The 22,836-nt window shown below is 43.2% G+C and overlaps 2 protein-coding genes across 6 annotated transcripts in view; one reads left to right on the top strand and one right to left on the bottom strand.

Moving 5' to 3' along the window:
• Positions 1–256: 256 nt before the first annotated feature.
• LOC142954366 (uncharacterized) lies at positions 257–6,404 on the top strand. Its single transcript, XM_076095331.1, has 5 exons — positions 257–396; positions 1,704–1,836; positions 3,429–3,493; positions 3,587–3,979; positions 6,332–6,404. The coding sequence occupies exons 1-5, from the start codon at positions 257–259 to the stop codon at positions 6,402–6,404; spliced, it is 804 nt and encodes a 267-aa protein (XP_075951446.1).
• Positions 6,405–8,170: 1,766 nt separating this feature from the next.
• The window catches only part of prkcz (protein kinase C, zeta), a 128,160-nt gene continuing 113,494 nt past the window's right edge, over positions 8,171–22,836 (bottom strand). For all 5 annotated transcript variants that reach the window (XR_012955716.1, XM_076095560.1, XM_076095559.1 and 2 more), the window contains 2 exons: positions 19,553–19,668; positions 8,171–11,895 (listed from right to left, as the gene is read on the bottom strand). Coding sequence is in view for 4 of the 5 variants with exons in the window: in XM_076095560.1 (XP_075951675.1) it covers positions 11,808–11,895; positions 19,553–19,668 (204 nt within the window). In the remaining variant the exon portion in view is untranslated. The remainder of the gene's footprint in view (positions 11,896–19,552; positions 19,669–22,836) is intronic.

The following is a 22,836-nucleotide window of genomic DNA, read 5'->3' as shown; positions in this document are numbered from 1 at the left end:
AAGTGTGATGAAGACAGAAACGGAAGGAGATACTGTAGCATAAAATAACAATCTATTTCCTTTCACTGTGCAAGTATGAAGAGGAAGACAGGCTGACACGATGTGACGGTCTACACTCCTGAACAATAGCAGGCGGTGTGCTCCTTCAAGCTGTCTGCAATCCGCTATTAAATCAGAGAAGAAGAAGAAGAAGGAAGTTTCCGTTTCTCACACAAGCGCGAAATTTTGAAGATGTTGTGAAAAAGAAAGCAATGAAATGGCTGAAAAACATCCGAATTCTAAACTTAAACGATATAAATCGTCTGTCAAAGATCTCCAGCCAGTAATTAGCTCACTGAAGAGGAGTCACACCGCGTCGTTCTCCGGTGGGATTAACGTCACAGCGGAGACCGAGAGGTGGGTGTTGTGTTCACGTGTCAGTGTTTTCACGTTAAATCGAACCTGAAGCTAAATCAATGTTGTCCCCATACACGGCCCCCGGTCTGCCTAGTGACTTTAATAACGTCCCTGCCTCAGACAAACGAAACGTTGAACGAGAGGAAGAACCTCCATTTTAAATCTGAACAATATAATGTTTTCTTAGCAGAAGTAGTGATTGACCGAACACAGCTGAACATCTTTTATCATTAAGAGGGTGAACACGTGGGCATGTTGGTGGTCTGACAACACTTGTTGTTTAGATACAGAGCTCCACTTTTACAAATGCGTTTTGGTTTAAGGAAGAATCCAGAATATTAAACACTTTGAACTGATTTTAACCTCATTTCTTATGTTGCCCAGTCAAAACGTCCTCTTGTAAGGAGGACCGCTGATGACATGGTGGGAGAAAATGAGTGGTGACAACCACACCGTTAAGCTACAGTGTGCTGGAAACAGAAGCACATTGTTATTGATTTGAAGCTAATTCGATTTTCACCTGTTTTCAAATTAGACACCCATAACTTTGAGATGTTCAGAAGGCCAGCGTGGTGGACACACTGTACCGGGTTAGCCTGCCACTGCTCCACGGAACCACGCGATCCAAATCAAGAAACCACATGGAAGTAATAGCCTCAGTTACAGAATGGATTCCACTCCTCTGACACATTGTCAACAAAAATGGAATAACTTGGAAGATTTTTTTGATTTATTGCGAGCTGTTCTATTGGCACAGATGCACCCTGAAGAAGTCCTAACTTGTGTAAGGCTGAATCCAAGCTGAACAAGGTCCGTGACAGCTTTCAGGAGAATTCCCCCTCAAATGGAAACTACCAGATGGCAGTGAGCTGATCGATGGAGAGTAGTCAGATGTGCAGCAGCCTACAGCAAATACATAACAAAATCTGCACTACGGAATTCACAGATAAAGTGGCTATTATGCATTGGTAGTACATTTTTGCCTTCACAGTTTTAATGTATGGATGTACGTTTTTCTCCCTCTTTTTTGTTCTCTACACAAGCAGACACAGTGCACCAGATCAAAGAGCGGTTTCATAAATAATTTCATTGCCAGATTAAAAATGCATACAAAATAATTTAGAAAAAGGAATAAAAAAAAAAAAAAACATCATTATATCCTGCTCTAACCTTTTGGGGGTTTGGAAGAATACATCTATTTTTTTTACATGTGTAAACCAGCAGCACATTTGTTGTGGTGGAGCAACCTGCTGGGTGAGGCTTTGTAAAGATGAGGCACTAGTAGCTGTAATGTATCTGCTTTACAGGTCAGCGTGGTGGAGCAGCGAGCAGCTGCCTGCGGAGGAGAGCCTGTGGGCGCTGACGCTGAAGTCTGCTCTGCCCTACCTGGAGAAGCAGCACTGGGACCTGGTTCCTGATCTTCCTCATCCACCCGCAGCGGTATATATTCCTACTGGGTCGAGTGAACCTCGTTACACATTTTCCTTTTGTGAACATGACGAAACTCAGACTCGCATCAACACGCGTGTTCAAAGGTGCTCTTGCTGTGTGTTTGCATCGGCCGTAGTGATGCGTGTCGTCATGCTTCAGTCTGAGAAGTGTAGGATTAGGACGACGGTTCTTTTCACCATCAATCCATCTCTCACAGAGAGAGACCAGGGTGAGGGTTATGCTTGTGCTAATCGTTCCTTGAAGAAGTGGCCGGTTTCCCTCTTAATTTGCAACCCCCCATTTTTTGACCGGTGCCACACTCCCTCTAAATTTGTCTCAAAATGACCAGAATATAAATTCTTTAACCATAATGGTTTTGCATGTTTGAGCTCATGAAAGTTTCTGTGAGGAACTTCTGACTACCGATGCTTCTATATGGCCTACATAAGTAAACCAGACCATCAGCGAGAAGATTTGCTTTTTCTAAAGAGTCATTTTTTTCTTGCCGGTCCATCACGTCTGATTCTGCGCAAAAAATAAAGTCATGCAGGTTCACCAGAAACTCCTCCAGCTCAGACTCGGGCCAGTCCACCGCAGACAGATCCAGATCAGGCTTCTCTGCAGCGTCCCACCAGCAGTCAGAAGCTCCGGAGGGAGGAGGGGAGCTCAGCACCCGGCAGCAGCGTCTGCCCCTCTGGTCAGGAGCAGAGCTGCTCCTCCTCTCTGCTCTGGTCCCCGCCAGAATCCACCCCAAATAAAAGTTCCCTGTGGGAGCTGTGTAGAGTTTGTTGTTGTCTGATTTCTCTTTGGTCAAAGTTGCATTATTGGTGCTGCTGGTGTGGGTGACAGCTGCCAAAGACCAAACTTGTTAATGCAAAAATTTGAGGAACTAATGCTGATTGATATTTTATGTCAATATCACAATATTAAACATCTGTTTTTGTCAGAACGTCAGAAGATTGTACAACTCAGCCATCCTTTCAGTGGTTATGTCTCCAGCTGTGTACATGACATACCGTGAGGCTGGACACGATGTCTCTCTCTGTGGCCGAGTGCTCTGACATCATGACTGTTGTTGTTGAATTATTCCTCGTTCAGCATTTCATTTTTCAACTCATGAAAGTGGTGTTGCATGACTCCCATCATGCAGTGCATTCAGACAGTGTAGCTTTTTCTTCTTCTTTCTCAATTCATTGAGAATATTAATTTTCATATTCTAATGATTTTTGGAAGTTATGAATCGATTCAGAATCTTGATTTCTTGCATGAATCAATCTTTTGTTGGTTTGGCAGCGTCCATGTATGCCCCACCAGTGAGTAGTTATTAATTATGCTAATCGTTATCAAACCTCTGGTATGGTACCAGATGGTCGTTCAATGTTTGGACTGCGCTCACAGGTTTCTTTGTTTCCACTCTTATTAATACAAACCAGGACGACTTTTGTGTTACGCTTCCTATCTGTGTTGACTAAACACAATTACTGTATTCAATCTTTTTTAATATATTGCTAATTGAATCATCTGTTCTGTTATAAAGGGTCTCCCTTCAATTGAAATGCTGCTGGCATTGAGTGTTGCATCTGCTCTTTCCCCGTCTTTAGAAGCCCCCAGTGATAAAGCTAGATGAACAGCGGTGGTGTGACCTCAGCGAGGAGGTGGCTCCCCTCCCTGAACCCTCTCCACCTTCTCCGAGGACTTCATGGAGTCCAGATCCTGTCAGTCTCAGCTCCGCCCAGCAGGAGCTCTCGGTACACACCAAACCTGGGCCAGACCCGCCCACCAGACCGCCGTCGTCTCACAGCAGACAAAGTCCAGACGGCAAGGCAGCGCCCCTTCAAGCCCTCACCAAACGACCACGGCCGTCCCTCCACGGCTGGGAGGGGCCGGCGTCATCAGCCGCACCCTCGGGTGTAGGGGGACACAAGGGGGGGACGGGAGGAGAGCAAGAGGAAGAGACTGGACTGGTCAGCAGACGGCCTCTCACAAACCAGGTGAAGTCATCTGACAGCCGAGTTTCTCTGCAGAGAGAGGAAGAAGAGGAAGAGGAAGAGGAGGTGCACACAAGTGTCAGAGCAGGAGGAGCAGCAGGAGGAGGAGGAGGAGGAGGAGGGCTGCAGACCTGCCCCATGTGCCTGATAGTGTTCCCTGTAGGGTAAGAGATGCAATACACTTTTTTTTTCACTAAAACCAGACTAATGTAGGGACACACACACACACACACACCACCTGTGTCGGTGGGTGAAGCATTGATTTGATTATGATGCATTCGAACTATTCAGTAAGAATGAGTATTGGGCGAATGCAAACTATAACCCTATGATGATGACGAAAAATGTTCACAGGAATAAATCCAGTTATGTTTTCACTGAAATATGAAATAGATATTAGAGAGAGTTATGATCTGTTTAACTTGCTAACACTAGCTCTGAGCAGCTTCTAAAACATCATTCAAATCACTAATGCCAAGAATTTTTTATTGCAAATAAATAAAAATAATAATTTATTTACTTATCATTTGAATTGTAGATGACAATAACAAAGTAAGAAGCTAACATTTAGAATTTCTGATCATTTATTGACTGGATGGTTGAAATTGTGCCAGGCAGTTCCCCCCTCAAGCATTTCATTACCGTGATATACAGCGTTACCGTCCGTGCTTTAAATAGCCCTCGTGCTGTGGGTTATCACAGGTGTGGCTACATGTTACTCCAGTAGATGATGAGATCTCTCGTTGTACCAAACACAATAAAACCCACATCACATTGCTAATTGTTTAGCTGCGACTGTATTTTAAGGATTTTGGAACTTTTTGTAGATTGTTGGGCTGAGGCTGCATGAGGTTATTAGGAGGTGGTTCAACTGTAGTAGGACAGACCTCAAGGCCCAGGTATAAAACACACGGCCCGCCACTGCCCCATGTTCTACATGGGACTAAAAGCATTCTTGTTTTCTTTTAGGGGAGTTTAAATTCCTCCATGCGCTCTACTCATTATGAGAGCAGTAACTCATAGTTACTGTAAAAGTTGACTACGTTGTTCACGTCAGTGACACCATGAAGCTAAAAGGATATAATCAGGAAATGTGGCTGTTCCTCTCTGTATTCAGTTCCTTCTATCAAAGGCCCAAATAGTGGTTCTCCTCATGGTTCTGTCACTGCTTAGAGAACGTACTGAGTAACTTTTACAAATATAACTTTTTGATACAGAGTTAAAATTGGCCTTTTGTTTTTACAGACATGTTTTTCTTCTTCTAGGCTGACTCAGCCACACAGTCCTCCATGATACATCATTGAGTACAGCACAAGTAGCCTTATTAGCAAGGCTATCAAAAAGTAGCCCTCCAGTGGTCACATGACCCTCGCCTTGCTTACTGTAGCTGTACCTTTTTAAGAGTCCACCCACGTTGGAGCCGGTGATCGTGTCATGTGTTAAATCTGGTGCCACCAACCAGATATGGAGCCGTTTCAGAGTCGGTAAAGACTGACATCAAGACCACGTCTGTTTAGTAGCAGAGGACTCAGGCTGCTGCTTTCATTTTTGGGAAATGTCTGTCACTTTGTCCTGTTGAGATGACAAAGGTGGTAGATCATATCAGCTGTAAGTCATTCTAATCATTTTATTTTGAAAAGGTTGGTTCTGTGAGTAGATGGATATCATGCTTAAAGTGAGCGTGTCTGTCATCTGGTTAAAGTCTCTGCACTCCACTGTGGTAGAGAGTGGTTCTGTGGTTCCACAGGTCGCCCATAGCTGATCACGTTTAATGTGTCTGATACATATTTAAAGGTATATGATCAGACTGATGTTTCAGGACTTGGATCAGGGCCAAAAAGAAGTCGATGGGGACATCCTTATTGGACACTGGTTGCTGTGTGTGAACAATTCTGTCTTTGTGCTGCTGTCCTGGTCTGGCCTGGTCTGGTCCTGGTCTGGTCTTGGTCTGACTCTTGACTCTTGGTGGCTCTTGAGCTAGGCTCTCTGTAGGTTGGCCGGGCTGCAGGACCAGGCTGTGAAACAATGATGTGAATGGACACAGAGGAGGGCTGACCTCCACTCATACATATACTATTTAATATACTTGGACTTGTGTTTGTTTTACAGTGATGTGTTTCTGTGAACATCTGAGGTGAGAAATAGACAGTACAGTAACAGAAACTAGATTCATATTTGATCAGCGCTCCCTTGAGTGACAGTTTAATCTGAATTTGTTCACCAGCAGTGATTGACAGCCGCGTTGGAGAGCCTCGGCTCTCATTGTGTTCCTTCGATCGTGGTGAAATTATGAAAATGGCGTTAGGAGAACTAAAAGGAGGCAGGGGAACCAGAATGTTTTCAAAGATTATCTGTCCTAACTGTCAGGATACAGGGACAGTTTTATGAAAATAACTTATCATATTTGCACAAAGTTACCAACTGCCAGACAGCTGAGCCCAAATATGAAGTTAGTTTTTACCCAAAATCAAAGTTTACTGTCTGTACCAAAACAGATCTCCTTCCTGTCTCTCCAGGTTCACCCAAATGGACTGTGATGGCCACCTGGCCCAGTGTCTGTCAGAGGTGAATGTGGACATGACCTGGTGAGCCGACAGGAGAAGACAGACAGACAGACAGACACACACACACACACACACACACACACACACACACACACACACACACACACACACAAACACTCTCTCTCTCTCTCCAGGATCATATTCTGGGTTTCCCATGCGTCCTGGAAAACCTGGAAAACAGTTAACCAATTTTAGGGGTGGGTGATATGACCTAAAACTGATATGACAGTATTTTCTGAGGGTCTTTGTGGTAACTGTATTATATCATGTTATTACAAAATATAAGGGATACTCTACTCAAAACGTAAATCTGTGTAAATATGCTAAGAAAGCGAAACAATGGATGTTTATTGGCTCCACATAAGAATGAAAGTTGGGATGGACCCACGTGTGTTTTGGGAGAAGTAGCTGGCCCCATAATGTAACTGTAATGTTTGATGAGTCAGTAGCATTAGTAGCAGCCATGCTGCTGATCTCAGCAATACAAAAAATGTAGCTTTAAAAAAGGTTTTTTTCTCAGCAAAAATAGAAAACTCTAACCTGTTAACATGGCGCCTAAATATACTGTATACAGCAAGAGTCTGTGCCGAAGCGATGGACGGTAGCCTGTTCGTAACCGTAGACGTATGAACTGTGGGAGGGACGTAGCTCATCGGTGCTGCAGCTCCCTCGTCCTCGCTTGTGTGCTAAACTAAAACGTGTGTGTTTCTCGGTGTAGACGGTATTGCAAAATCCATTTCATCACCAAACGTGACTGTGATGAAGCCCACCCTTCATCAATATTCCAGTCATTGAAAACACAGAGAGAACATGGAAAATGTCCTGGAAAATAATTCTAACATTTTCCTTTTCCCCTCTGAGAATGAACTACTATTCTATCAGAGCTCCCCAAACAAAGTTATGTTCAACTATTCCAAATATTTCAACTAAACTGTCCATGAACTACTGTTTGAACATTAATAGGATCATGAACATAAAATATACCATAGTATGCTCTACTATAAAATATGTCATACTATAGTTTGTCCTAAAAGTAGTAAAATATGCCATAAAAACTAATAATAAAATGTATCATAAAATATGTCATAGTATGTCATTAAAATGTCATAAAGGAAGTCATGGTATAGTATGTCCTAAAATAAACTAGAAAAAGGTAATAGTATGGTTTGTCATTAAATATGAAATAGCATAGTGTGCCATAGAATGGTAAATATGTCATAGTATATGATGTGTGTGACCATGGACTATATAAGAAGTGGACGTCGTCATGGTGACGTCACCCGTTGGTTTGTGTACTGATGTTTTGACGCCTCGAGTTCGCCATCGCCATCTTGGATTACGGCCGTCGCCATGTTGTTTTTTCCGCAACCAATCAACTAGAGGTTGTCGCCTGGTCGTAACCATGACATTGACAATAACATTGACGCTCTCATCTCACACTGAAGAAAATGTTGAGCTTTCATTTTCAATGTATCAAGGAGAAGCGTTGTAAAGCTTTGACAAACTGAGCAACAATAGATCGATTGTCTCAGTAAGTAGTGAACAGGTCTCTGATCAGGTCTGACTCTATGCTGAAGATTTAATATTCATCTAGTCAACACTTTAAGTTCATTTTCTCTGCATCAAATAAACACAGAAAATGGTGTCAGATGGTTCATATTAATTCATTGCATGTTTCTAGTCTCCCAGTATGAAGAGGAGGGACACACACACACACACACACACACACACACACAGCTGTAGCATCTGCAAAGAGATTTCTGCTGCTGTCTGCAAAAAAGGAAGAACTCATTTCACGGAAAACCAGTATCATTTTTAATAATTACACATATTTACAAAGATGCGGTGAAGCAAAATGAAGCATATCCAACCAGCATTATTTTAGAACAAAAATCATGGAGCGACTTCATTTCGAGATAAAGATTCTCTTTCTCTTAGACGTTTGAGGCGCCTTCACTGTTCTGTAAAGTGGTTCATCCATTGGTCCCTCAAGAAAAAAAACAATGTGCAAATAGATCAACAAATCATAAACTCTCATAAAATGCAGCAAATGAGATGGAGTTTGGGGGGTTGGAGGAGGAAGCCTCAACTGTTGAAGTGATTTCTAGCTTCCTGAAGTGTGTGTGGTGTGGGGGGGGGACTGTGGAACTGTTTCATTATCTCTCTCTATCTGTTTCTCCTCTGCCTGTAAAGGCCCTACGGCTAATTGAGACCATTTGACTCAGGATCAGCTAATTAATCCTGTTATGTGGTTATCAAATTAGCACGGGTCAGATTCCATCAGCTCCATCTCAGCCAATGGAGAGCTCCTCTCCTCAGACCAGCACAGAGCTCTTTGTGTCGGGGACTCTAATCCGTGCTCCTAGTTCATATCAACAGATCTGATCCCGGCCTCACCACTGTGTTGCTTGCTGTGTATATGAAGTTACACTAAAAGCTAACTGTATACAGATGAACTCATTTCAACAGTGCAGCACTGAGCTGACCCCCTGTGTTGGGTCACCCGGAGCTCCAGAACAACACAATACTCCAGATGAATAACTCTGAATGGTTAACTATGGGACAGAAATGGTGTTCCCTCTATGTTAAAGCTCTATATCACTCCATATCAATACAACTCCAATATTTCACCCCTTTGTGGCCCATGTTACCCTCCACTACAGAGGTGATGTGACAGCCTATCAGTACTCATGGGGTTGTCTTTCTACTGGAACCGGAGATTTGTTTTTTGGTAACTTTAATAAATCAAACCTTAAAAATAGCCACACAATCAGACCGCTGGCCATCGCTAAAACAATGTAATGCATTCAAATTCAATTCTCTCTATTTGAATATGTCCCTCTGAAGTTCATAGTTGTGTACCTCTAGAGAAGAGACGTTAACTGTTCCACGGCACCACGCGCTCTCTGGTTAGCTGTGTATGGGCTGTGCTTGAATATGACCCGTGGTACGAGATGTTTAGTGATGTCATTTGTTTTGTTTTTTAAATTCTGCGTTGTTTATTTGATGTATGGTATATGTTGTTATTTATCATTGAATGGTGACGTGCTGTGTTTGAATGTGTTTGTCCTTGAAAACGCAACATGAAATATTCCAAAAAGTGTCTCGCAACACATCGGAGAGAAATAAAAGCTTTTTCTTTACCCTTCATGTGATCTGCGCTGCTTGTTAATGCGTCATGTGACTTGTTGCTAGGAGACAACGGTGGAAATGTGCGTGAGTTGTAAAGAGGAGTGCCGGTGTTTCAGTTTGTTGTGGTGGAGTACAGGAAGATGCTCAGCGTCATGGCACGATGTGGACGGACAGACCGGATCAACTCTTTCCAGAATGTTGTGAGAGACTTCTAGGAACAATCTGAGCTTATCTGTTTTCAGATATAGTAGACTTTTATTAATCATCCACAGCTATTCTAAAAAGCTAACGGGTCACATTAACGATGTGTGGGAGGTGACAGAACTACAGCTGTTATTCACAATAACCGATCCATAAGCTCCCAAATGTTTTGAATGATTCAATTCTTAAATAATGTCTTAAAATGATGACAAAGTCCCATCACAAGTTAGTGTTCCTATAGTTTGAGGACTACGTGGAATGCAAACTTCAATTTGAAGTGAAGAAAAATACCAACAAACTAAAATGTTTGAAGTTAAAGCATTAAAATAAGAAGAGAAGCATCGTATTCCTCTCCATATGACCAAACAATAGAACAAAGGAGACATGTGACTGAAGTGGACTCCTCAAATCAAACTGAATATCTGCTGTTGACATGTCCTGTGCTTTTATGTCAGAAATAACATGTTTGATATCTTTTGGTTTCCTGATGCTTGTAGAACTCAACACTGCTGCTAACACACCGCTGTCTGTCCGTTGTGCTGTACTCTACAGTCACCAGTGACAGTGAGTTTACGATGTCTCTGCTCCTGTCGGCTCAGCTGTCCAACAAACACGACGGCCCGGAGCATTTGTAAAGACCTTTTATTCCCTTTAGAAATAAAACTGTTAAGAATACGTTGACTGCAATAAGTCTAGGTAGAGCTGTAGTAGCAACATGTGAAGCCAGCCTTGGTGCGGGGATGGAAACACACAATGAGCCCAAAAACGGAAATGGAGACACATTTCCACAAGACAGCACCAGTCACATGACATTTCCAACCGGCTGCAGATGGTCCCGCAGTGGCAGCTGGTGTAGAAGGATCTGAGCTCGGCCAGCAAGCCTGTACACACTGTGGAGGCTGAAGCCGACGTCCTCATTTAATGTGTTTCTGAAGCTGCCAGGCTGGGATTGGCTGTGGCCCGTGTACACCTTTATACCGATACGGGACTGTATGGACGACGCCCATCTGTGACATTTCTAAATGATCATGGCGTTGGGAAAACATCGCCACATCGGGCGTTATCTCCTACTGCCACCAGCTGTGGTCAAATGTGATGTTAGCTTGGTTTAAATAAACTGTTCTACAACGATTATCTGAATTGATCCATAAAAAATGAAAAGATTCAGTCATGTTTCAGGACTGAGGCAACTGTGCTCCAAAAGATGAGATCCCACTAATAATGTGAATGGTCTGGACCAACCCGGCTCAGAGTCCAGCCGTGGTATCAGCTGGTCTTTACTGGAGCCGGGATGGGTCAGGAAATGTTCTAGAAGACATAAGTGCAATCAGAGCCATGGTAATCAGTACGATCTTTGAGGCACTTCTTAAATAAAAAGTAATCAACACCCCCCCCCCCATTAGTGAAAATCCTACAAGATAAGAAAAAGAAGGTTGTGTTTAGGATGGAAATGTGCCACTTGCATCAATAAAAAGGCATCACTACCTACATTATAATACACAATAATAACTTAATGTTTTTTCCTTTGTCATTGTACATTCTTGTTTTGTGAGAGGCGTCGTGCCCCCCCCCCCTAAAGATAGAAAAAAAATGAAACTAAAGACAAAAAGTGCACGTAAAATTTCAAGCTCTTCAGCAGAACTGTCATATTTCTCCAGGGATGTGCGACGGGTTGAGATGTGTTCATGACGGCAGGCACGGAATGAACGACTCTGTTCAAATCACGAAGCTTTGACATGAGGATGGACATTCAGAGAGGACGCAATGAAGCGGCGGGAGAAAAAGAACAGATGAGGGGAAGAAAACGGAAGGTCAGGGAATGTTCTTGAAGTCTTTGTTTTCCTTGTAGATACCAAGAAAAGACGAGTTTGGTATTCCAACAAAACAATCTGAATGGTCCAGAAGGAACCTTTCCCGTTCTCCAGTTTGCTCTGCCTCGTTGACAAGGTCCAGAGGTTGAGGTCCTCCTCCCTGTGGTCCTTTACTCTTCCTCCTCCTTCTCCTCACCTTTCAGAGTTGGCTTGCAAGTGTTTTTTGGCTGAGACGGCAGCTTGGACAGACAGTAGGTGGGCGAAGGAGGAAGCTGGTCTCCCCTTCATACAGACTCTTCTGTGGATAGCAGCAGGGGGTTGATGTATTCAAATCCCTCAAACTCTGACTGGTCTATTCTCTTGATGACGTCCCTGAGGAGAGGGAGACAGAGAAGAATTAGAGGTGTTGTCATCCACAGCAAACCTGGATCAAGCTCTGAACAGAGAGCCCATATCGATACAGATTTCAATACCTGCAACCTGACCCATGAATCATTGTGCTTGTGATCAGTGTGTCATAGTGAGTTTGGAAAAGGGTCAACTATTTCTGGGGCATTTTATGCTTTGACTACTAAGTAGGAAAAAAAGACGGGAAATCTGGGAGCGAAAGATGGAGAAGAACCAAACCTCATGTTTCCTTAATTTCAGAAAAAATTTGCAATTTTGAATTTTTGCCGCCTTTTAGAGACAGAATGTGTCACTGCTGTGCAGAGAAGCTGCATCTGATCACGAGCACTACATTTGGTCCCAGTAGCTTAAACAAATTTTGATTTAAGAGTGTTTATATAAAATGTAGATAGATCAATTTTATTCTTATTATTAATTTCCACATGTGTGCCTCCAGAACAAAGGTACATTTATATACAACAACAACATCATTATGTTCTCGTGGCCTGTGGTGGTGGGGCCCAATGTGGGGCAAGTAAATCCAATCGGCAAGTTCAACTTTTGTGAATTTTGATCCACAGATTTGCAGCGTGACCAAAAGCAAAGCATCCTGATGCTGCCCATCTTTGAGAGAACAGACAGCCGAGTCCAGAGTGAATGGTAGAAATACATGCTTTCAATAAAACACGTTATGTGTCGTAAAACAATTTGAAGTTTTCTAATCAAAAATAAAAAGGTTTTATTTTCCCTCTTCAACAATCTTCCATCAAACTAAATGGAGCACAACAATGAGAATAAAACCCAGGAGAGGTCAGACAGCTAGCCCTGCAAGTAGCCACTTCTAGAAGCACACATCTCACAAAGACGCATGGATTGATGATGCTACACCACTCACTGGTGTGACCGCGCCGAAGTTCAGCATCGATGCCGCTGCTGAATCGGGATGGTGCATCTCCATAACTGGTATTCATCACACCTCCAGGGAGATGTGACCACCTCTGTAGCAGGATGCCAATCATCCCTCCTAATGAGCTTCCCGCTACATCTTTTTCAAAAAACACAATATTCTAGAAAACTTTTATCCAACATTTCCTCCAGGCCCAACCTTTCTCATTTCAACTTTTGCAACGATCAGTCATGAGAAAAACTCCACAGAGTATCTTTAATGTTCGGGCTAACTTCTGTCAACACAATCAGTTCACTCAACATCCCCAGCATCTCAAAGTGGAGGCAAGCAAACCAAGTTCAGCGTGCATAGATTACATACACATCCAAGAATTCCTACTATCTTCAATATGTTGACAAAGATAGATCGTTGGAGATAGGCTATGACTAATGACTGACAAATCAAATAAGACACTCCAAAACTTGAATATGTTTGACGGAAAAATAATATGTTACATTTATCATCAAGGCACACCGGAGACGTGAAACTTTTCTACAGTTTTTCAAGACAGAAGTTGGCAGCGATGAGAGGTGGTCTACTTCTAGGAGAGAGACTGGAGACGTGTGACTGAAATCAGGATGACTTCTTTCTTTTGAGTGACTTGGACAGATTACCTTTGATAATACACTTAACAACAACAACTTCCTGTTTGTGTTGGTACCTGCTCCTGCTGTCCTGCAGAACGTCTACACCCTGGAAACCATCTGATGGGTCTTAATTATTTTCACTCAGAATAAATCTTTAAACCCTGTAAAATGGCATCTGAGACAGGAGGAACACGGTGTGGACTACCCAGTAGAGGAACTCAAACTGCTTCTTTGCTTCCATTAAAAAAGGCATAATCACAGGTAAATGGAGCGGAACCCCATAACTAGTGGGCTCAGAGTGGCTGGGTAAAAATAAACGTACTTCCTTAGCGACACTGCTGCTTCTCCTGCAGCAACAGGCTATTTACTCATCTGTGTGCGTGTGTGTGTGTGTGTGTGTGTGTGTGTGTGTGTGTGTGTGTGTGCGTGCGTGTGTGTGTGTGTGTGTGCGTGTGTGTGTGTGCGTGTGTGTGTGCGTGTGTGTGTGGTGATGGTGAGAGGAACTGAAGCCCAAGAAGGAGACCTCTCCCTGGGGAAAGGCCGAGAGGCTTTCTCCCTTCAGACACTGGGCTGGAGGCTTTGAAGTAAAAACAATAGGTGTGTTCACTGCCCCCCCCCCCCCCCCCCCCCCCCCCCGGTGTAGGGGGCCTCTGCCAGTGTTGAACAGGTTGCTGATACCACCCACATCGAGCGCAAGGACAAGTGAATGAAATGCTACAGTGTCAGTTCTCAGACTAGAATACTGATGAAGCAAGTAGTTCCCCTCCATCTGATCTCATGTGAAGTACTTTCACCGTAGGAGTAGGTCAACTACCAATACAAAAATTACTTTTAGAAAATAGAGTTTCTGAGAGAACAGAGAGGCAGAAAGAAAAAACACAAAGACACAAAAGAGAGAGGAGAGGGTTTGACCAAAACAAACAGTGTGTTCAACCAACGTAAATGTTGCCTTTTTCTCCAGGCTTGGATGACTTGAAAGCATTGCCAGATGCAGAATGAAGAGGATAGAAGGAGGAAGGGGCAGCGGAGAGGAGGGAGGGAAGTGGGAGGGACAGAACAAGTATTTTAAGTGGTTTTGGAAAACAAATACTAACATTTTGTTCCAATATTAAACCTACAAGACTGGAGCTATTGTCAGTCTAAGAAATGATTGTAACCATCTCAAGCATCAATGGTACACAGTAGATGTTACTACTACTGTGTGGTACTGAAGGCTTCACGGCAGAGTTTTGATTTGTTTTTATGTTGCATTCAGGCTGAATGTGGTGCAATTTTAAGTTGATGAGAAGACGTAAGTGGAAACTAATAGGTGCAAACTGGCTTTGGGAGGGGTGAGGTGAAGTAAAAATGTTAGGGCAACAAAAAAGAAATGACAAATTATTTAACGTACACGGGCACAATGAATAGTGCAGGGCCTGACACAGTCACACAAAGGGCTAGAGTTCCAGGTATACTGTAGACTGTATATGAGCAGTGGACGAAGTCATCGTGACGTCACCCGTTGGTTTGTGGACTGATGTTTTGAAGCCTTGAGTTTGCCATCTTGGATTACGGCCGTCACCATGTTGTTTTTTTCGCAACCAATCAACAGAAGTTACCATATTTGGAATGTGGAGGAGTGACGTAGAGACGCCATATATGTAGTGACCTGTCAATCACTGTGTAGCCCCGCCCCAAAGCATACTCTGCTTTATGGTCTGTTTGACTTGTGAGTCTTGCACGGGGATTTGGGCATTCCAAAAGAAAGAATGATGAATATAATAGACAAGGCAATAGTATTGCCTGTCAATATTTGAAATAGATGGACGCAACATGACATGATTTTTTTATGGGGCAGAAATTTGTTACATCTAACATTATGATATCCAAACAGTGTAGGGCCTGCATGACATGCATCAAGAACCAAGCGGACCTCCAGAGTCAAGGCCCTGAAAAGAACAACCAAGGACCAAGGCTACAGAAGAAGAAAGAAAGTACGCTTCTCTGGGCACTGGCTGAGGCTGCCATTTTCAAAGGCAGGGAACTGGCATAGAAAAACTAAAGCCTCTCTCCCCCTCCCCCTCCCCCTCCCCACGCTGGCAAGGGCCCCCAGCAAATCTGGCTTTTAATGTCGCAATGTAAATCTCAAACATGGAGGGTTTACCCTCCCTACACGGCTCCCACTTCTCTTTCTTCTCATGCCAAGCCCATCACGAGTGGGAGAGAGGGGAGACTGGAGAGCTTTTTTGCATCACTCCCTCCCAGAGCAGGAGTGGGCGACATCAGCCCCTCTTCCTTGGTAACAGAGGGAAGAGAAAGGGGTGTGGAGATAAAGTGCGAGACGCAGGGAGGAGGCATGTGTCTTCTTTTGATGTGTCGTGGTGTTTGATGCCACGTTGATATCTCCACTACTCAACTGGCAGTGAGCTCCCCACCCCGTTCTCCCACTCATCTCCCTCTTCCCCTCACTGCACCACCCCAACCTCTTCCACAACTGCCTCCCTAAAAGTCTATCACGGACTCCCCTCGTCGAACGCTGTCACAAATGAGCTGGGATGAGCGGCAGAGCCGTCTCTTTGCAGGCCCTTAATGAGCTTCGAGGCTCACCCACTCCGAGGCTGGTTTGAAGTTCAGCGTCTAGTGAACAGCAGAGGTGTACGGCACATTCAAACTGAGCCATGGTAGTTACCCAAAGACATCTGTCATGGGTGCAGAGCATGATGGGCATTTAATAAGGCTCCAATTAACACTGGAAGCCCTTGCCATTTCACAATGGCGTAGTCATTGCTGTACATGTTCAAAAGTTCCAAGTTGCACAAGCAGGAAAAAGCCACGATGGTGTCTTTGTGTGTCTCCAAGTACAACCTTGCTGAACTGGTGGAGTATATACCAAACATGGCACCATATACTTTGGAGACAATCCTAATTCTGCTTCATTTCACAGTATGAAGTCAAGAAGGCTCTCAGTGCCAGACTTGCTGTGCACCAGCATGATCTTTTGTTATGGAGAGGGCAAAGACATGAAACCGTGCTGCAGCACCACTCTTCAGTGTGGGCGGGATTCTTAGCGGATTGCCGTAGCGATCCGCGTGGAACCGCAGTGACATCCTCTTCAATGCAACACTAGCTGAATCCTTTCATCAGCAACCAAAACAGGAACGTCTGCACTGTGAATTGTACAGCATAGCGTACGTAGTGTATCTATGGCGTAGTTTTACAGCCTGACATTTTTGAAAATTTAAAAAAATGCGGTCACTATTGACGGTAGCTTGGCTATTTCAAAATGGCAGGTCAGTGCAGGATGTCCCGTGTCGCGCTAGTGACGATTTCTCGCTGACCTGTGGTCTGCAGCGCTTTAACTCCACCTCAGCTCAGCTCGCTTGGACCCTTGTCGAGATGGTACCAAAATAAGTACCAGGTACTAACCTGATCTTTTGCTCATGGAAAACCAGAAAAGTCGAGTAGAGCCATGCTGTACCATGCAGTGGAAATGCAGAATAAGTGCCTAACAAAGTCCAAAACCCCCTGTCAAAAAAAGGGTGGGGGTCTGAAAACTCTTCAGAGCAGACATTCACGTACACTTTATGTTTACAGTGCTAAGGTGCGAAAGTGAGCGAGAGTTTGGTGTTCTTCCTGAAGGTCTCTGTTTTCATTCTTCAGACTCAAACTCAAAGTGCAACACTGAATGTCTTCAGGGAAAGACTGTCTGATAGTGTCCGCCTCATCCCCAGCTGCACGATTCCTTGTGTCAAGACTACGAAGAGTTAACAGACACAGCTGTGGAGAGGTCAGGGATTTCCAGGCATTTCACCGTAGTCAGTGTGGACATTCACAACAGGTGCACACACAGTTGGCCCCTAGATGTGGTCGGACAACAAGTCATATCACTGTTTCAAGCATCCTGAATCCTTCATGTCTTGCTGCCCTCAACAGGGATTAAACATACGACGTATCTGGTTGGATATAAAGCCGTGATTATTGTGGCCAAAACTATCACAGTGAACAGTATTCTAACGGTAATCATTAATAATAAATTTCTCCATGAACGCTGATGAAAAGCATGAACAATGTTTCATGCACCCAAATCCCTTCATAATCAGATTCTTACTCATTGCTTGTCATTGTGTGGGAAGCTGTAGGTAGCATCCTAGCCCTTAGTCATGTATAGGACATTATAAAAGAGGGTTAGTGTTTGAAATCACAATCCTTTTTTAAAAAGCTCTTACTAAATGTCCTAATGTCGTTGATGAAATTGCTAATAATGATGCCTTTTGGGCGGAGTGCATGGTTTACTTCATTGTTCCACTCAGCTCCTGCTTTTGATCAGTGTGGTTGTTGAGAAATGGTTTGCTAAAATCAGTCCAATAAAAGCTTTGCAGGAAAAATATAAACGTTGTAAAATGAATCCAGCATGGACTGAAATGAAAATGTTGTCTGACATAAGCCTGGTAATATCTATCGGCGGGGCCTGCCAAAGCCTTATGGAATCATTTTGTGACGGCACGGAGGAGAACAGGCCATGCTTGTGTTCGGGTCTGCAGTGGTGGAGCCTCGGACGTGTCTGTTGTTGTGCCAGATCTCTCCAGCTTTTTCTCTCCAAAGTTCAGTCTTAAACAAGCGCTCCTGTCGGATCCTGAAGGCTACACGTTCGCATTAATCAAAACAATGTCGCTGATGGATGAAGAAGTCAATGTTGGGAACTCGCAGGGGGGGGGGGGGTTCTTTATTGGATGCAGAAGTTCTCTGGAAAAAGATGGCACAACATCCACCCACTGAAAACACATGTCACGTCTTTTTCAACCTCTGTGTGACCATGAAAAGGTCTGATCACCTTTTTAACTGTACACATTCACAGCTGCCAAGTCCAATCACAGTTTGGTCCTGGGGCCACTAACACCAACACGTTTAACACTAACTGTGACGTGACAACCAGACTGTTATAAAAGCGAATACTCTTTTTTTTCTTCAATGCAGCAGTAGTGTTTCCTGTGCTGCTCGTGCCGTATCATTACTACAGCAGCAGCACACAATGAGCAGTTATTGTTAACAGTGACAACTAGAGGGGAACAAAGACAGAAATGTTGAATTTAATCTGATTACTTTAAAAAAAACTAAAATGCCCACAGTGTTCATTCACTAAAACTGTATAAAAATAGTTAGAATTTCTTTCGAGAAAATACAACTAAACTGCCCAGACTGTTAGGCAACTGACACTTAAGAATAGTCAAGAACAGGACGAGGTTGACTAACTACGGCACAATCATAAGAGGACTTTAGAAACAGGACTACTGAACTAGAACTACAGCCAACTGTTGCAGTCTACATCCAAGTCTGTCCAAAATGTCATCACTTCATCATCTTATCCCTTTGTGATGTCACAGTGAATGTGATCAGTTCATCCTTGGGTCCAGCTGTTGTCGGCGTGGAGACATAAAAACAATAGGTGAAAAATGAACACTAGTTTTAGCTTGGGGGCCGGCGTCGCTGCCGATTGCTCCGCCCCATCTGTGACCTCAACACTACAACTACACTTGAGCCCCTTGCTGTGAGTCCCCCCCCCCTCCACCGCACGAACAGCATGACGGTCTTCAAACATGTTGAATGTTTTAAAGGCACAGACATCAGCCAACCACAGAAGGGAACAGTTTGTCTCCTAGCAACGCAGGTTTTCGATTGCCACTCAAAGGAAGTCATGGGAAACACTCCCACAGGGGGTTAGGGTTAGACACGTTTCCACAAATAAAATAATAAAATATGTTTGAAAAACAGAACAATGCTGTAGCTGTAGTCTTATTATGTTTGATGATCATGACTAATTCAAAGATGATTTTAAATGTCTGATGTTTTTCACGTTTCACTACACTATCAACATGGCAGAGACCAAAAACCTGCCTGACTTATGTCATGATTCATTGCCGTCAAAGTTGTCATCATGTAGTTACTTGAAAAGTCACAAAACAGAGAAATGACAGACATGATGACAGACATGATGACAGACATGATGACAGACATGACCTGAGGCAAATCTCCAGTCCCTGCAAACACATCTTTAAACACAAGTGCTCTTAGTGATTCACATACAGTCGACTTCACTGGTATAACTTGTATTTTATTCAACGGCAGTACTTACGCATCGTCTGGTGTTAGCTGCACTGGTTCATTCGTAAACTGCGTGTCAAAGTTTTCGAGGCCGTAGTCATCAGTGATCTGAGGTTTGAAGGGCGGCGTCATCTCTTTCTTCTCCAGCTGAGGGGAAACAAACGCATAAAAGTCCTGTTATGTGTAACAACAGTTCTTTCTCAATATTGCAGAGAGGAGACCATGTAGAAGGACCAAACCCAAAGCACATCATGTGCTCTGAATCAGAACCTTCTACAACTGCAGGCTGTCTGAAGAAACTGCACATCCTCTGCTGATCAAAATAGCACAAAACAGAAGCGTCGCTAATTACCTTAAGGATGTGGAGCCTTATCTGGGCGGTTAAACTCCTTTTCCACGAGGTGTCAAATGTATCAAACCTTTTTAGCGGACATTTCAAAGGACTGAAGTGTACACTGAAGGAGGTCGTTTGCAACTTCGCTTCGTCAAACTAAAGGTGAGAACTGTTGCTGCTTTACAGCCCAGCAAAACCCTCAGCTATGTCTTATTATTATTATTTATAGTATAGAGTATTTTGTGATAGTCAATTCAAAGCAACAAAAAAAAACCTTCAAATGTGGTGTGGGACACTGCTTCTTATATGGCATTTACCTAGCATTGTGTTTGTTACGTTTATTACTTTCTATTTGAAAGTAGTGACCCTCTTTATTTATCTTATTGTCAAGAAATTCCCTAAAAAGATCAAAACAAACAATGTTAGTCAGTTAATGTTACACCAGTCCTACTTTCCATTCTAGCAGTACATGTAGACATGAAGGTTAATCATACTTAGCAGAACCTGCTATATTATATATACTGTATATTAATATTCATCATTATCAGTCATATTGCAAGCCATTTTCCCTATTCTAAGCTACAGCCCGCTAGCTGCATGATGAGATGATATTAGGTGGATAGCAGCAGCCTGTGGTGTACAAGCTGGTAGGGTCGGAAGTAGGCGTTGCACCCTGCTGCCGCTGATTCAAAGTATAGAACATGGACACTGCCTGGCTCCAACAGCTCTCTGTTTGAGGCACCTTTAGCTAATTATACGCTACTTGGCCTCGAAAGTAATGCTACTATAGACTATAGTTACTACTGTAGATAGTAAGCTAGCTAGCAGGGTGTGCTAACTGATCAACAACAATCCCAGTTCATTCCATTCCCACACTTTTGCTCTTGTGATTTGAAAAAGGCTATAAAAAGACATGAACCCCAAACTCTTAATGTAGCAAGTATCAGTCTTACTACAGACCATGCACACCTTTCAGTACGTTTCTAAGTTGTGCTTGGACCTGGCGGTTCAGGCTAGAGGTTCAGCGAAGGGTTGATCTTACTAACGAATACTGTGTTTGTCTTTATGTGCCACAGAGCTCCATTGTTGTCCAAGAACTATAGAAAACACACCAACAAGCCTCACTGTGGCCCTGGGTGACCTGTTCCTTCATTACCTTGAAAACACACACACACTGTAGTTTATTTAGACTCAGTCTCACCTACACCGTCCTCCTGACACAAATATTACAGCGAACAGCTGGTTTGGAACATAACTAAACCCTTTGTTTTTTAAATGACACTAAATATTCGTGAGTTTTGTTTAAAGAGTTGTAAACCAATGGGCTTGAAGCTGAGAGCCACAGACAGGAAGTAAGAAAGTAGAAATGAGAGAGACGGGCTAACACTTTGTTGGTTTTGGTGTTTACAAAAAGCTCTGGAAAAATGTGTGATTGTGGGCCATAGAACTAAAATGGACTTTACTGCTCAGGATCTGCTACGCCTATATTCCAATGAAAACCAATGTTGATGTCAAATGTTTTAATTGACTAATGAAAGGAAACTTGCACATTTGAGATGATTAAACAGTCACTGAATGGTGTGATATATGGAACATCAGGCAGCTTTAAACACTGGCTCTTTTCCATACGGTCAGAGCTGCTGGAGTAAAACACGGGCACCTTGTACATGACAGAGAAAGGGAGAGAAAAACAAGAGAACAGAGACGGTTGAGGCAGCGCAGTAATTGTGCCAGAGTGATTCAGCTGGCAGAGCTTTTGTCTGGTTTGTTTCCATGGTTTCAAATCGGCCCCTCATCCTGTTAAATTGTGCACAGAGGACAATTTTCTGAGAACACAAAGAAGTCAGACGTCAGGTACACAGGTTTGCTCTCCATGCTGTTTCCTCGTTCTAAGAATATACACTTTTTTTTAAATAGTTAAAAGTAGGTTAGGGGAGCTTAAATAGAGATAACTTATTATGGTTTTTGAAGGCTGATCCAGGTGCTGTCTAATAGTTGATCAATTTAATGAATCATAGGCTACATACAGTCTGAGCGTTTTTGCACCCATCTCGAATGTTGTCAGCCGATTGATTGGCGTTATCAGTGGTTCTCACGACCACTCTAATGCTGCAGATGGCCACCCTGCACCTATTGTGAAAGTGAAACTCCACGTTGTGAATTGAAACAAAACAACTTTTTATAAAGTATGTTGCGTAATTTGTTAGCGTACGTGGTGTTAGTTAAGTACGTAAAATAAGTCTACCATTGACTTTTGTTTTCACATGGGACCTGAACAGCAGTCTCCTGGGTGAAAGTCCTGTGTTTGTTTGACCCAAGCATCCACTTCATACACGTATCCATGAACAGGATACTGGAGCCCAAGATGGCGCCTATTCAGTCAAATGAGAACGGCAAGAAAAGTTTCTAGCTTTGAGGTTACTTCAGGGGTGATGCGGCCCACTGAATATGTGCAGTAGTGTTAATCCCATCATGCCTCTGGGCCAGCTGGGTGACGTGAACAAACATGGTGATGTAATTCAGAACAAAGTGACTTTTCTGGGATTTTACAAGGATTAAACCCTCATAACTTAAAAATATTCTGATAGTAGTCATAATTGACCATGTTTATAGCTGGAGGTGTCAAGTCAACAGTTTTGCAGACGTCTCTTTTACAGTGGTGGTCTATGGGAAAAAATATTTTTGGGCTGCATTTCATTGCAGGTCGGTAGGTATGTATACATATATATGTACGTACAATGTACATATATATAAACATCGAACAAAAAGTTCGGAAATTCGTGTTTGGTAGATTATTTCTCTGTTGTAACAATGCTTCTTGGCAATAAATGTTATACCGTTGGAAAGCCTGTTCATTTACCTTTCAAACGGTGCCCCATTTGTAAGGAACATGCATTTGTGGGATGAGCGGCACAGCAGTATGTGGGTTGTGCCCATGAAAAATTTGCCAAATCTTCTCTGCCAATGCCAAACAGCTTATT

This window comes from Anarhichas minor, unplaced genomic scaffold (assembly GCF_050575085.1).
Source record: "Anarhichas minor isolate MPS153535 unplaced genomic scaffold, ASM5057508v1 ptg000020l, whole genome shotgun sequence".
Classification (NCBI taxonomy): domain Eukaryota; kingdom Metazoa; phylum Chordata; class Actinopteri; order Perciformes; family Anarhichadidae; genus Anarhichas; species Anarhichas minor.
The sequence above is the reverse complement of the archived record's forward strand: the minus strand, read 5'-3'. Positions and strand labels throughout refer to the sequence as shown.